The 15432-nt window shown below is 43.4% G+C and overlaps 1 protein-coding gene across 2 annotated transcripts in view; it reads left to right on the forward strand.

Moving 5' to 3' along the window:
* Positions 1-13933, forward strand: part of ASRGL1 (asparaginase and isoaspartyl peptidase 1) — a 34549-nt gene extending 20616 nt beyond the window's left edge. For both annotated transcript variants that reach the window (XM_054021565.1, XM_054021564.1), the window contains 3 exons: positions 3471-3589; positions 6188-6298; positions 9740-13933. In XM_054021565.1, coding sequence (XP_053877540.1) covers positions 3471-3589; positions 6188-6298; positions 9740-9954 — 445 coding nt within the window. In that variant the 3' untranslated portion in view covers positions 9955-13933. The remainder of the gene's footprint in view (positions 1-3470; positions 3590-6187; positions 6299-9739) is intronic.
* Positions 13934-15432: the final 1499 nt, after the last annotated feature.

Raw genomic sequence — 15432 nt, forward strand, 5'->3', positions numbered from 1 at the left:
AACATAAATATCTATCCATATGTCTGCATAACCAAGATAGACTGAGATTTGTTTTAAACTGGATCAAACAATTAATTTATAATCTACAAAATTTTGGCTAATAGTTCCTTTCTTCAGGGGTTGGCAGTGGTACTTGGTCACTGAGAAAACAAGCAGACCAGAAAGTATGGTGGTTAAAAATGCATTGCTAAAATAGCCTAAAAACCAGTTCTGGGGGGATGAGGGAGAAAAACAAAGCCATTAGCAGAGGGAGAGGGTAGGAGACAGCAGCAGAATGAAAGACATTTGAAAGAAGAAACTTTTTATTAATAAAATGGGGGGGGGGAGGGGAAAATAGTAGGGAGAATAACCAACTATCAAAATGACTGACCTTTTCAGTGGGGAGTGGGGTTCAATAATACTAACCGTTTGAGCTTCAATCTTGTGACAGTGGAAGGGGGCAAAGACTCTTTAATAGAAAGACAATGTATTATGTATTGTTACTTATCTATTTTATTAATTAGTATAGTAGTATGACACTAAGTACAGCTCAGAGGTCAGCCAAGTTCATGCTGTAGACAGGATGAGGATATATTCTTAACGAATTACAACCACGCAACAGCATGGACTTTCAGCTACTAGTTAAGGGGTAACAGACCACGAATTCCAGTGAGGCTTGAACCTGGTGATCTTCTAAATCGAAAGACGTCTCAACCATTCTTGTAGCTGTTTTACTCACTTTGCACTGACTCAGACTTCAGAGTGGTGTATGTGGTCACTGTGTATGCTGGTTGTGTTGCTTCAGGTCTCGGGTGTTGTGGTGGGAGATGCGTTGATTCAGGGGCGGCTTTAGGCCAATTCAACCAATTCCTCTGAATCGGGCCCCGCACCTAAGAGGGTCCCGCGTCCAAGTCCCGGTACGGCATACCAGCAAGAGCAGTGCGCCGTACCGGGATGGCCCAGCTTCCCCAGGGGGCAATTTAAAGGCCCAGGCCCTTTAAATTGCCACCAGGGCCCCACTTCTGGAGCCCTGGGGTAGGGCTGCGGGGCTCTGGGGGCTATTTAAAAAGTCTGGGGCTCCCATTGCTTCTACCGCCCTGGCCCTTTAAATAGCCGCCGGAGCCCCACCGCTTCCCCTGGGCTCCGGCGGCTATTTAAAGGGCTGGGGCGGTAGAAGCAGGGGAGCCCCGGGCCCTTTAAATAGCCCCCCAGAGCCCTGGGATAGCTGGGGGCTCGGGGGCAATTAAAAGGGCTGGGGCTCCAGCTGCCTCTGCTGCACCCCCTGCCCGCACCCCCTGCCCTGCTCACAGCCAGCCCCTGTCTCCAGCCAGCCCTGCACCCCCTACCCGCCTCCAGCCCCCCCCCTGCCCGCACCAGCCCTGCACCCCCTGTCCTGCCCGTACCAGCCCCGCCCCCTGCCCTGCCCACAGCCAACCCCTGCTGCACCCTCTGCCCTGTCTCCAGACAACCCCTCCCGCACCCCGCTGCAGCCCTGCCCAAAGCCAGCCAGCCCCATACAACCCCTACCCACACCAGCCCTGCACCCCTTCCCTGCCTGCAGCCAGTCCTGCTGCACCCCCTGCCCTGTCTCCAGCGAACCACTGCCACACCCCCCTGCCTGAAGCCAGCCAGTCCCGCACTCCTCTGTCTCCAGCCCTGCCAACCCATGCCGCACCCCCCTGCGGCCCTGCTTGAAGCCAGCCCGCCTCACACACCCCTGTCTCCAGCCAGCCCCTTGCCCTGCCTGGAGCCAGACCCTACCTCCAGTCAGCCCCTGCCCTGCCTTCAGCCAGCCCCATGTCCAGTGGTGCCCTGCAGTTCCCAGGGCAGTAACCCTGCACACCTGCTTCTATGAGGGGGGCAGGGAGCAGCTGGGACCCACACATGTGCACAATAGGGTGACCAGACAGCAAGTGTGAAAAATTGGGACGGGGGTGGGGGGTAATAGGATCCTATATAAGAAAAAGACCCAAAAATTGGGACTGTCCCTATAAAATCGGAACATCTGGTCACCCTAGCACACCCCTAGAGAGTGGCAGGGACCCACACATGTGAAACGGAGCTCATTAATAACCGATCAACAGCATATATGACGCAATGTACATAATATATAATTTTATTATTTATATAGTTATGGAAAGTAAATAATACATGGAAGAAATGAAAGGGTTTTTGTTTTTTTTTTAGTCATCCCTGCCGGGGCCCCGCCGAAAATGTTCGAATTGGGCCCCGCACTTCCTAAAGCCGGCCTTGCGTTGATTTGTGGGGTGGCAAGTGAGGGATGTGCACTGCACTAAGGGGCTGTGTGTGTATTTAGGATTATGTGTGCTGGTTGTGTTGGGTGGGTGGTTTGGAAAGACTGTGGCAGCTGGGCCAAGAAATCTGCCATCTCTGCCATCTCCCTCATACAACCAATGCAACTGTTGCATGTAAATTAGCTGAAGTGTAAGGGTGGTTAAATGGTTGAGTTACCTCCAATATCACAGTGGTCTAGGACTCTTGGCATAGCATAGATACATGTATTTCTGTAGGCGGTACACCACCTGGGTGTAATTTGTAAAGTCTAAAGGGCTGAGAACATAAAAACAGGATACCAACAGACTGTAAAACTCAGTGATGATTCAACATGGTGATATTCTGAATAAAGAGTTCTCAGCCCTGCTTGTAGCTGTTTCTATCACTTCACACTAATTCCGACATTTTAGGCTTTAGAGCAGTGGTGAGCAACCTGCGGCCCACAGGCTGCACGCAGCCTATCAGGGTAATCCGCTGGCAGGCCGTGAGACAGTTTGTTTATGCTGACCATCTTCAGGCACAGCCGCCCGCAGCTCCCAGTGGCTGCGGTTCGCCGTTCCTGGCCAATGGGAGCTGTAGGAAGCGGCATGGGCTGACCAATCTATGTGGTAGAGTGATGCATGGCATTTTTAGGACCACTACTATTTCTTTATTCATTTCTCTTTTTGCATGTATCATCACTAGGCTTTAGAGCTCTCCTCCAATTGAAACAGTGGAGGCAGTTCCCACTTCTGAGTTTCTGTTTCAGGCTAATTCAGAACTTCAGTGTGTCCCATTTGAAAAATTATCTTCACAGTCAGGAGGGCTAGGAATTTTTATATTCTTTCCAAATGAAAGCTTTCATACTGTAGCATATAAATTTATCATGGGAAGATCAGATAAATAGATCAAACAGGCCAAGAATTTGACATCTGTGCTACTAATTATAAGGTTGATACTGTGTCAGAATTGTTACATATTGCTTGTTATCTGAAATGGATAGTGGATTTCATAATGAAACTCCCTACATTAAAAAAACAACACAATTATATGAAAATGAAGTGATTCTGACATGAGACTAGATTAAAGTTAATGACATTCAGTTGTAGACTTCTGTTGTAATCTCACATTTGTAAAAGCTACCTGCAGAATGGACACAACATGCTTTGGCAAGTATTCTTAACCCTGCCTAATTCTGTGAAAATTATTCTTGGCAGAGACCCTGGAACAGTTGGTGCTGTTGCTATAGACAATGAAGGAAACGTAGCTTGTGCAACATCCACTGGGGGACTCACTAATAAACTGGTTGGCCGAGTCGGTGATTCAGCATGCATAGGTACGGGTAAATGAATCAGTTAACACTCACATTTTCTGTGATTGAAATGAAATATTGACACTAACTGATCTAGAATTGAGGCTTAAATTAAAGCATACTAAAATGAGTCAGTTTATCCTTTTAGCGACTGCTCCTTCCATGCAACCAGAAGGCTGCAGGTGGGGTAGATGTTTTGTACTTACTGTCCAGCTTTCTGGTAGGTCTGAACAAACAGAAATAGGAGACATTCCCCCTTTTTCTGTTAACAGTATGGTCTGGGGTTTCCCTATCATATCCCTTATACTGTGATACTCTTATGCAAAAACCAAGAACTCATCTGCTATGTTCCCTTGCAACACGGACAAAATTGCAACCTGTTCCCCTCTAAGGCTCTATTAGTTGCTCAGATGGTGTTTAATCCAGGTGTCTCCCAAAGAAAAGGGTAAAAACTAATGTGAAAAATTAACCAAATGCACCAGATTCTTCTCCCATTTATACCATTGTATATCAGGTGCAACTCCAATTGCAGTCATTGGAGTTTCATTAGAGCAATGAGAATTTGACTAGAAGTCTCTAACATGACTGGCAACTTAAGTCACTCTTATTTAAAGCTTTGACTCTCTCAATAAGTTCCTGTTCATAAAGAGCCATGGAAAGCATGATGGTTGGGAGCAGAATAGAGGAAATGTTATAAGTGTTCTCTCATCTGTAGATAAAGGGACTCTTAATCCATTCTCCAGTGAATTCCTCTAACGGGACAGGCTTGTATTTGGTGATTGCTACATAGTTCTCCCATGGAACCAGAAACTGGAAAAACAATATTTTTAGTAAAACATGTTCCAAACTTGTTGTAGAATAGAATATGGCACCATTTTCAGTGCATATTGGATCTTCTGGGAGGTCCAGATTTAATCAAGGGAGGGAACTTGAGTATCCCTTTTTGGGTGGGAAGGAGGAAAACCTTTCACTCTCTGCTGCTCCCCATCCTAAACGCCATACTAACTGTAGTAATCCTATCCTATGCACCTCCAAAAGCCCATGGCAAATAACTGCCTCAGCAGATGCAATGGAGATGACCAGCGTAGAGAATGGTAGGGAAGGGAGCCAGTGGATAAGGGGGCATGGAATGAAGTAGTGGTGATGATGGGAAGGGGGGTCAGCAGCCTGAGAGCATTCTGCTTCTCCTGAGGACCTCAGGTTCATTACTCTGTGCTACGTAGGAGGTGCATCACGGCCCACCAGCCACAAGTCTTTGGACACTATCTGGGGGTTGATCTGCCTTAATTGTCTCAGTGGGATCCCTCAAAACACACCTGCACTCACAAAGAGCCTTATTAGGCTTGGCAGATGTTAGCCAAAATAGGATTGCAGGAGGGGGAGAGATTTTGGTTGACCCCTGAACAACATCTTAAGGCCCCTAACCAGTCTCCTAATGCTTGGCAAGGGTGATGTACTTACCCACATGGAGTCATTCTCCTGTGTCTCCCCTGTGGTCTGCAGGAATAAAGCACCAACTGTGTGACCCTCAAGGGGCCTACAGGAGTTTCCCGTTCAAAAATATTATCTGCCAGGACTTTTTTCTCTCCAAGAGCATCATCGGTGTGTGGCTTTTTTAAGGTTCATTTTTCGGGGGAGGCACAACATTCATAAAAAGGAGCATGCTTGAAACCATCTCTCTTCTGAATGCAAGATTTTCTACTTTTTTTTTTAATTCAAAGAATTTTAAAAGTATAAGCAAACGATAATTTGACTTTGTTTTCCATGGCTCCTGACATTGTAACTATTAATTGCACCATTCGTGAGCACTAGATTGACTTTAAAAAAAACCAAACTGTTCAGTGAGTGGTTGTTTTAGCTGAGATTTGGGATATCAGGTGGCTGTAGGACCCTAACTTTGGTACTGATTCTAGTGACCCACGGAGAGGCACAAACACCTGTTGCTTAAATGATGTCACCTGGAGGTCCTCTGATATCAGCAGGTTTGCTGCACTTCTGGGTCAGTGCAGCCTTTTGAATTTACAAAGCTAACTTGGAAGCAGCTCTTCTGTTTGGGCTTTTCTCCCATGCTCTGTCACAGTGGAATCTTAGTGCTGCTACCTGGCGAGCTCTTACCACCTCTCTGCTGCCCATTGGTCAGCACATTCCTGCAGTGCACCTCCCTAACCAGTCAGTCATCCGTGCAGATCTAGCTGCCTCACATCCTCCACTTCCTGCTTCCTATTTTCCCCACCATCACCCTGCCTGCCTTTCCACCTTTGTCTTTCCTGCATGCCTCTCCTCCATCTACCTGCTATTGATCTGGCTACTATTAATGCTCACTCCTTCCTATTCCAACATCAGATTCGCCATTATTCCTCCTTCCCCCATTATGCCATTATCTTTCCAACCCTATAACTCGGCAACCAACCTCTTCTAGCTGTGACTGACTTCTCACACTGTTGTTGAAACTTTGAGGAAGAAATCGGAAACAAAGATGTCACCTATGAACTTTCAGGTCTTTGTTCCTAGAAGCAACAGGACCTCCAGAACTTTAGAAATTGGCCTGTGATTTGAAATCATGCATTGCTTGTAAATCTCTTTTGCCCTAAAGCTTTAGTATCATACTTTTTCTTTGAGCAGGAAGTGGAGGCTATGCTGATAACCATGTTGGTGCCATCTCTACCACAGGACATGGAGAAAGTATGATGAAAGTGGTCCTAGCCCGACTTATTCTCTATCACATGGAACAAGGTACAAGCTAAACTTTCCAGTAAGATGAAGGAAAGTAATACTGGAACTAACTGGTTTATGTAAATTATACTCTTAGCAATACAGTTCCTGCTCCCACCCCCCCCCAAAAAAACTGGTTTCCTGGCCATTTTTGGTTGGATTATCTCAAAGCACACACAAAATAGCAGGACTAAAAGTGCAAACCAAATAAATTCCAACTGTGTTCTTTGAATATCAAGTAGTGTGGATGGTTTTGTTCCATTATGTTTTAGATACAGCATCATAATATATCATTATTCATATAAATTATTTTATGTTTAACTGAAGCTTTTTTTTACAATTTTAAGTAATTTCATGAGCAGAGAATTGGAAAAATGCAAATGCAAGCAAGTATTAGTAAAAACAAAGAGTACAAATAAAGGAAAGTGCAAAGCTTCCATAACACAAGAAGTTTAGAGACTCCACAAGTTCTAACAATTCATAGGACTGAATTGCTTGTAGCAATAGAAATTTTATAACCTTTTTCTCTCTATTCAAAAAGGAATTCATATGACTGCATTTTAGTTTTGTTTTGGAAAGTCTACTAAACTGTGTGTCAAGTATACCACATATGCACCTGGTCAACAGCTGGCATGGAGTGTCTCATCTGACTGTAACACAATCTAACTGTGGATGACTCTTTAAAGCTTTACCTTCATCAGTTAGGATGTCATCCAAACCCTTGATTATATTACAGCCTGTAAACAGTCAGACAACATACTTGTACTGCACACAGTTACAGAACCATTAATGTAGACATCACTGCTAATTTTAGAAAGCTATGGTTTGCAAGTATTAATGAGCAATAACTTTTGATACTCTTACTGGAATATGAATTACAGTAAACCATTTTTCATTGACATTCCTATTCATAAGAGAAATGTGAAACAAGAAGGCAAGTAGCAGCTGAGAAGATTTCTGTAACTGCTACATGTTTTGTGGTCCCAACATATGCTATTCATGGTTCATTCTTAGCAGAGCCAAGAGAAAATATCAGTATAAAATATAATACTCCATACAGATTATTCCCCAAAGATCTGACATGTCACAGCCCCACCTCACTGTCCTGTTTCACTGGAGTTCATTCCTTTCATAAATGGCCTCCCAATCTTAAATTTACCAGAAAGAATTGAGCCAGGTTCTTTTCTCACATGCCCTGGTTTTACATTGGAGTAACTCAATTTTTTCAGTGGAGTTGCACCTGATTTACATTAGCCTGAGAAGAGAATCACACTAAAACCCTTTTGAAATATTTCTAAATTTCTTAGTGTGTAGAAATCCTTTCATTGTTAGCTTGCCGCTATTCAGCCTTCCCTGAAATGCTGAGGAACAACCCAGCTTCCAGGCAAAGACCCCAGCAAATGAGCAATTCCTCAGCATTTCAAGAAAGGGCCAAAACTCACTCCTATCGTTATTTCTACTTTGAGCACTTGAGCTGCCAACAGAAGCAGAATATTTAAGAACCGTAGAATAAGCCTGTGCGCACACTTAGGGAAAAAATTTCAAAAGTATCTAAGTGACTTAAGAGCCTATATGTCATTGAAAGTCAGTGTGATATAGGCTCCTAAATGCTTAATTTATTTTTGAAAATAGGATTTAGACTACTAAAAATAGGAAACAAGTGTTCTAGAATACCAGTGTTGCATATAATGCATCCATGAAGTGTTAAGAATGGCTGGCTCTCCCTTAACATCTTTCATTTGGGGAGAGTCTTATTTCTGTTTCCTCAATATTTGAAGGAATGTTTTGAGCAGTGTGTTTAATTAGTTTCCTCCATTTTACTGGGTGCCAAGTATTGCAAGTTCACGTAAGTTCTTCTTGTCATGTATAATCTGTGACTTGTTTGGAAAAAATCTTTAACAGCTATTGGAATTTCTGCCTTATGGTGGCAGCTTTTGCCTTGGTGAAAAGTCATGGGGTGAAATCCTGATCCTTTTGAAGTCAGTGGCAAAACTCCCATTGACTTCAGTAGTCAGGATTTTACCACAAGGTTAGAGAATGGATTCCCAACTTGCAGTGGCAAAGATTGTGAATAGTTTCTATTATGTTTTTTTTTTTTTTTTGCACAGAAAGTTTGAAGGAGGGCTAATGCATATAGTCAGTAGTTACACACACACACACACACACACACACACACACACACACACACACACACACACACACACAATTTAACATTACAGCTGCTTTAGTTCACAGTATTAAGACCAAGCACTACGGCATTTCTGGAGACAAATGAAGGGTTACAGCTTGTGAACAAGGACATAACTATTAACAGACTTCTGCGTAGGACAAAGTGTTCTTCAATTTGTTTATAAAGTGCTCTCATTAGAAGGGATTGAGTATGGTAAAGGATCTTGGCTGTTGGTGTCATCAGTGCATAGTTTGGTAACAATATGAAGGCTGATAGCAGATCCTGACCAACAGTGGCTGCACCCACAGTAGCATCAGCGTCCACATTACCAAAATTTATCACAAACAGAATTCACACTCTTAGCTCCTCAGGGTTCACTGGTCTTACTTTTTGTAGGGGTTCCCACAGTGACGTTTCAGTTCAATTCTCCATGCATTCCCTCTTAGGGTCTTGGCTGGCTGGCTGGTTCTTCCTCACACGCTCAGGGTCTAACTGATCGCCATATATGGGGTTGAGAAGGAATTTTCACCCAAGTCAAATAGGCAGTGACCTTGGGGTTTGGGTTTTTTTGCCTTCCTCTGCAGCCTGTTGGTGTGGGTCACTTGCCAGGATTATCTGGGTATATCTCAATCATTTCCCTGCCATTGTGGGGGGCCTCAGGCATGGTGCACTTCAATCCCTCCTGTTCTCCGCCTGTGGCTTGTAATAGTCTAATCTCCTAAGGGCTGTGATACTTTAGTCTACTTTCGGTTGTTGGGTTTTGAGTGGGTGCTGGGATGGTTGGTGGCCTGTCATATATAGGAGGTCAGACTAGATGATCTGATGGTCCCTCCTGGCCTTAAACTCTCACTCTGTGAATTATTGTGAGTGTTCGTCATAAGTGTATTAGACAGAAATTCCCTGGCAGGCCGCTGCTAGTGGCACATTTGCAGATTGCCAACAGTGACCACCACCACCCTTCAAAAATGTTCCATTATGTGTCACTGAACTACAAAGTTCACCAGATATGCTAGATCAAAAAAGACTAAAACCTCAGAATAATGGGAAGCTACATAAACCCTGTCTCTGCAGTATTACTACAGCATAGAAGCTATTTGCAGTTGTTCACATTCCTCCCATAAACAAAGCATTTTCCAGCCATTGCACTTGTAACTTCTTGGGCATTCAGTAAAAGAAATATAGAGGGCCTGGTTCTGCACAGAGTGAAGTCTGAAGAGTACTTTGTCATTGACTTCAATGGGACCAGAAGCAGATACTACATGAGCATCACTCTTCTGTGTTCTTGTTTTCAGGAATGTCACCGGTGGACGCTGCTGACACTGCATTGAATTATATGAAAACAAGAGTGGCTGGATTAGGAGGTGTCATAGTTGTCAGCAATTCAGGGGGCTGGGCAGCAAGGTTCTCCACCAAGCAGATGTCTTGGGCTACAGTGAAGGATGACCAATTGCAGTATGGCATTTACACAGGGGAGATACATACGAGCTCTGTTATTGAGTCCAAGTAATTCTGGGGATGAAGAAAAGTGGACAGTACAGCAGGACAAAGATCTCAGTCTTCATGGGGAGCAGTGAAAATTGATGTTATCTTTCTGAAAAGATTTACCTTCTATTAAATAGTCCCAGAATTCACCACATTTTACAAGCAAACTGAAACCCAGAAGCACTGGGCTTAAAGATGATGGATGTGGATATAGTGATCAATTAAATGTCTCTAGAAAGCACCAGGGCTGGTGTCCTCTTTTCAGAAACCAGATAGCGTATAGGCATGTACAAGGGCATCCCCTCATGTCTGGGCTGGCTCTCTTCTAGCACCCTCTGCCGACAGTTGCTCAAGTCCTGTAGTGATCTGCCTCTTCTTGTGACTCAGCCTCTCCAGCCAGATCCCACCCCTTTTACGGTAGTGAAGTCCAACAGATAATCCAATGTCCTTACAAAAGGTCTTCAGCCCCGATTCTGGCCTACTGTGCTCCTTAGAGCTGCTTATCTCAGGGCTGTCAAAAGTCCTTTTCCACCTATATCAGGGGCTTCATGCCATCTTCCCTGGTGGCTAGCAGGGGAACCCAGGTCCTCCCACTACACTAGGTTCCAGTTCAAGGACCCTACAACCAGCAGCCAAAGTCTACCATGTCAGACTCTTTACTGCTGCCTCTCTGGACTTCTTCCTACCAAGTCTGCCAGCAGGTCTCTCTCACAACCTCTCTAAATTCACCCTCCTTTCAGGGCCAGATCTTCCCCCTGGAATCCGCCAGTAAATCTCATACCAAGTGTACAATTTAACCCGTCTTCACTTTTCATCCCTCCTAAGTTTCCCTTACACAGTCCCTCAGTTAACCACCTGCCAGAGCTCTCTTACTGGAAGTCCAGATCCTGCCCTTTTATCAGAGCTCACCACACTGAAGCTTGTTCAGTCCTAGTGGCTGCACTGTCTCTCACCTGGCCTCTTGCTAAACTTCTCTACCCATAAGAGGGTTCCAGGGCCAACCTTCTTCCTAGACTTCCTCCTCGACCCTCAGGGTCTTGCTACTCTCTTATACCTGAGGAGTGAATGCAAAATTCTTTTCTCTCTCCCCGAAACCACCTTCTTTCTTTTTTCTATCTGCTTCCTGTTTTATGGTGCAGCAGCCTCAGTCTATGAGGCTATGACTGCCACTTACAGCAGTTTTTGCATAAGCAAAATCTATATCCTCTCACCCAGTCCTGTATCCTTAAAAAATCAAATAAATTCTTTTTTAATACTGCCCCACTTTCCCAGTACTAAGAATATATTTGTTCACCTTGGGTGCATCTCAGTTCTTCATAAAGAATTTTTCTATGTAACTGTCCCTGCATTGCCACAGCAGATGCTTAACTGTTTCTTGGACTTTGCAGGTGTCCATAACCTATTTTTGTGCTTGTTCAGTAAATATAAATTACCATTCAGATCACAGTGACTTGTTAGCCCTCTAAATGTATAGTTACTTCACTTCTTCTATCATAGCTATTAAGTATACCATTATCCTCAAGTTTAGGACATATTTCATAGGACCTTTGTCCTTTTTTTTCCTCTTTGGTCCATAATTCTTGACATTCCCTCTGAAGTTCTCTCTTAACCAAACTTTTGAAGTCCTGTATACTCAGAGGGCTCTTTATGACAATCTCCTCATTTTAAGGCATTTTTCACTGCTTTATCTGCCATTTTGTTGCCCAGTATCCCAGCAAGCACTGCAATCCACACTATTATGATAGGTATACCCAATTGTACTCTCTTTAGTTAAGAATAATTGATTGAACCAGTCCTGCTTTCCGAGGTTTCCTTTCTAATCACCCTTATACTTGATATACCTGTCATAATGGCCACAAAATTGGATAGTCTCATAGGTCTCTTTATTTCAGATTCAGGGATACAAAAGGCCCTTCCCAAACTGTATTCTTATCTCTAGAGCAGTCAGTATAGGTTTGGCAATGATGACCCCATTTGCCATGTATAAACTCTTAAATTATAGCTGTTTTATTTGATGGTTCTGCTCTTACCTTTGTATCATATAATTTCAAATCCACAACTGGGGAGAAAACCATCCTGCTATAGTTTGATTTCCCATGACTAAGGGTTTTAATTTCTTCCAGACCTTCCTTTTAACCCACCTTTTGACCCTGTTCACAGGTGGGAGTTTGTGTCTACTGTGACAGACCCAGACCAGTGGGGTACAGGAGTCTGGTAGAGGGCAAATATACTGGTCACTGGATGAGTAGTTTTCTGTTCCCTAAGTGACCAGAGCAGGGGCTGCACTAGAGTAATCAGGAACCTGCTAGAACCAGTTAAGGTAGGCAGGCTAATTAGGACACCTGGAACCAATTAAGAAGAAGCTGCTAGAATCAATTAAGGCAGGCTAATCAGGGCACCTGGGTTTTAAAAGGAGCTCACTTCAGTTTGTGGGTGGGAGTGTGAGGAGCTGGGAGCAAGAGGCGCAAGGAGCTGAGAGCGAGAGGGTGCGCTGCTGGAGGACTGAGGAGCACAAGCGTTATCAGACACCAGGAGGAAGGTCCTGTGGTGAGAATAAGGACGGTGTTTGGAGGAGGCCATGGGGAAGTAGCCCAGGGAATTGTAGCTGTCATGCAGCAGTTACAGGAGGCACTATAGACAGCTGCAGTCCACAGGGCCCTGGGCTGGAACCCGGAGTAGAGGGTGCCCCCCCCCCAACCTCCCAATTGACCTGGACTGTGGGTTCTTCCAGAGGGGAAGATCTCTGGGCTGTTCCCCAACCCACATGGTGAATCTCTGAGGCAGGAAAATCCGCCAATAAGCACAGGACCCACCAAGATAGACGAGGAACTTTGTCACCTCATATATTTGTTTAGTACTCTTATCTTTGCTATTTCCATTAACCTTAGCTCAAAAGATTAAATCTAACAATTTCTACCTTAAATTTCTAGGCATTTCTCAGGTTGCTACCTGCAGCACACATGAGAGTCCAAAGTCGTAATACTCGCACAACATGTGAGTCACAGAGCTTGGGCTTGGATCAGCTCTGATGAAATTTTTTTCTTTTTAGTGTTGATTTTAGAAGTTGAATTAAAGTCTTGGTATTCATAATCTATAACTAGTGTTATTAATGCCCTTTACAGCATCAACAGTTTGTTCTTATCTGTACCCTAGTTGTTCCCAGCAATACTTTTAAGCAAATTCATCCTATCTTTACAGTTAATTCTGATTTTTATCTATAACCCTTCCAAGTTAGTTTATTGAACATAACTCCTAAGAATGTTAAAATTTTGAAGTGATTTTTTTTTCTTCTGTATATAGAGAGGTTCTGTTCTTCCCCAGTCTTACTTTTTGGTGAAGATCATTCCCGTTGTTTGGGCAAGTGAGAACCTAAATCCTCAAGTATCTCCCCATTCTGAAATTCCCAAGTGCCTCATTGGTTCTCTCCACAGCTATCTTAAGTCTTCTATATTTGGCCCATATATCACAGTAATCTGCAAATAGACTAATATCTATTCCCTCCTGTATACTCTCTGGGAGATCATTAATAATAATAATAATGTTAAACAGGGTTGGCCTGATAACACTCCCCTCTGAAATGCAATTAGTACATTTATAAATATTCGACAAACCTGCCCCCACCTGACTTGTATGGTTCTACCACTTAAGCAGTCTCTTATCCACCAAAACATTCTTCCTCTTTCTCCAACTGTGGCTACTTTATACATAAAGCTTCCTTCTGTAGCATGTCATATGTTTTTCAGTGTCCAAAAAGACAGCTATCAAAATCTGTTTTGTATTTGTTTCTAATCTTACAATATGATCAACTATGCATCTTCCATTCCTGAAACCACTTTGTACACAGTTTATAATTTCATTTTTTCCAAGTATGCTACTAATCTCCCATTTATCAGTCTTTTCATAATGTTGCCCACACCGGATGTGAGAGAGCTATATGCATCATGTCTTTGTATAGTTTGCCACAAAAGCTTATGCCCAAATAAATCTGTTAGTCTTTCAGGTGCCACCGGACTCCTCGTTGTTTTTGTGGATACAGACTAACACGGCTACCCCCTCTGATTTTTTTTAACTTGTTTATGTCTCCGAAACTTTGGAATCTTTGTTCATTTTCTCACAATACTCTTGCCAACTCTCTTCGCATTTTTAATCATTCTTTCCGCCATTGCTTTACATCTTTTATAGTTCATTAAGTCCTTGCTATTCATTGTATTGTTTGCTTGTCTATATATTTGTTTGCTTGTTTGTATATACTTCTTTAATTGCTGCTAGACAATCTTCATTCTACTAGGGAACTGGATTTCTGAGTTTGTGGCAGTTTGATGTTTTACATATAGCTAGGTGGGCTGCTGTTATAACTCCCTTTATTGTATTATCATGAAATTCCTCTAGATTATCACTGATACAATTGGATATTAGATATTCAGCATACTTACTGTTAGAGTCCCCAGTTTGCCTTTCTAAGGCTCTAGGTAGGAATTTCTTAAGTGTTTTCAACATTACCGTGGCCTCGCTATAGATTTCCCAGCTGCATTTACATTCTATATTGCATTTTGCTATTCTCAGATCTAAACATTAAAAGGTTCTATTCACAGAATTAAACCTAGTAGGTGCTCTGGTATTGCTCAATACTGGGTTGTGCAGTTCAAAGAACTGTTCCAGGCATTTGTCGCTATAATCAGTTTTCCTGCTTCCGCACAATTCATTATGGCTATTAAAATCTCCACAAATAACATCCAGGCCTTTGATACCCTTAACTAACTCCTTCCAATTCTAGATTGTCTAGTTGTTGCTTTTTTTTTTAGATGGGTTATAAACCTTATTGATTTGTGTAAGGGAGTGCTATCCTGTAGAGGAATCTCAACAGCATTGTACTCAAAACTTTTATGTTCTGTACATCTGTCAGTGGTTCCCAAACTGGGGTTCGCCAGAAAAATTTCTCTAATGGCGGCCAGAGAACCCCGGGCATTGGAGGCAGCAGGTGGGACCCGGTTGCAGGGCAGATCTCCCTGGGGCTCGGGCTAGCGGGGTTGGGCAGTTTTGGGCTGGCAGCCCAAGCACTGCCCCCATCAGTGGGGGAGCCGGCAGCCCAAAAAAGCTACTGAGGGGAAGCTGTTCTAGACTTGATTTTAACAAATAGGGAGGAACTCGTTGAGAATTTGAAAGTAGAAGGCAGCTTGGGTGAAAGTGATGATGAAATCATAGAGCTTGCAATTCTAAGGAAGGATAGAAGGGAGTACAGCAAAATAGAGACAATGGATTTCAGAAGGCAGATTTTGGTAAGCTCAGAGAGCTGATAGGTAAGGTCCCATGGGAATCAAGACTGAGGAGAGTTGGCAGTTTTTCAAAGGGACACTATTAAGGGCCCAAAAGCAAGCTATTTCACTGGGTAGGAAAGATAGAAAATGTGGCAAAAGACCACCTTAGCTTAATCACGAGATCTTGCATGATCTAAAAAATAAGAGTCCTATAAAAAATGGAAACTAGGACAGATTACAAAGGATGA

The sequence above is a fragment of the Malaclemys terrapin genome, chromosome 3, assembly GCF_027887155.1.
Source record: "Malaclemys terrapin pileata isolate rMalTer1 chromosome 3, rMalTer1.hap1, whole genome shotgun sequence".
Taxonomy (NCBI): domain Eukaryota; kingdom Metazoa; phylum Chordata; order Testudines; family Emydidae; genus Malaclemys; species Malaclemys terrapin.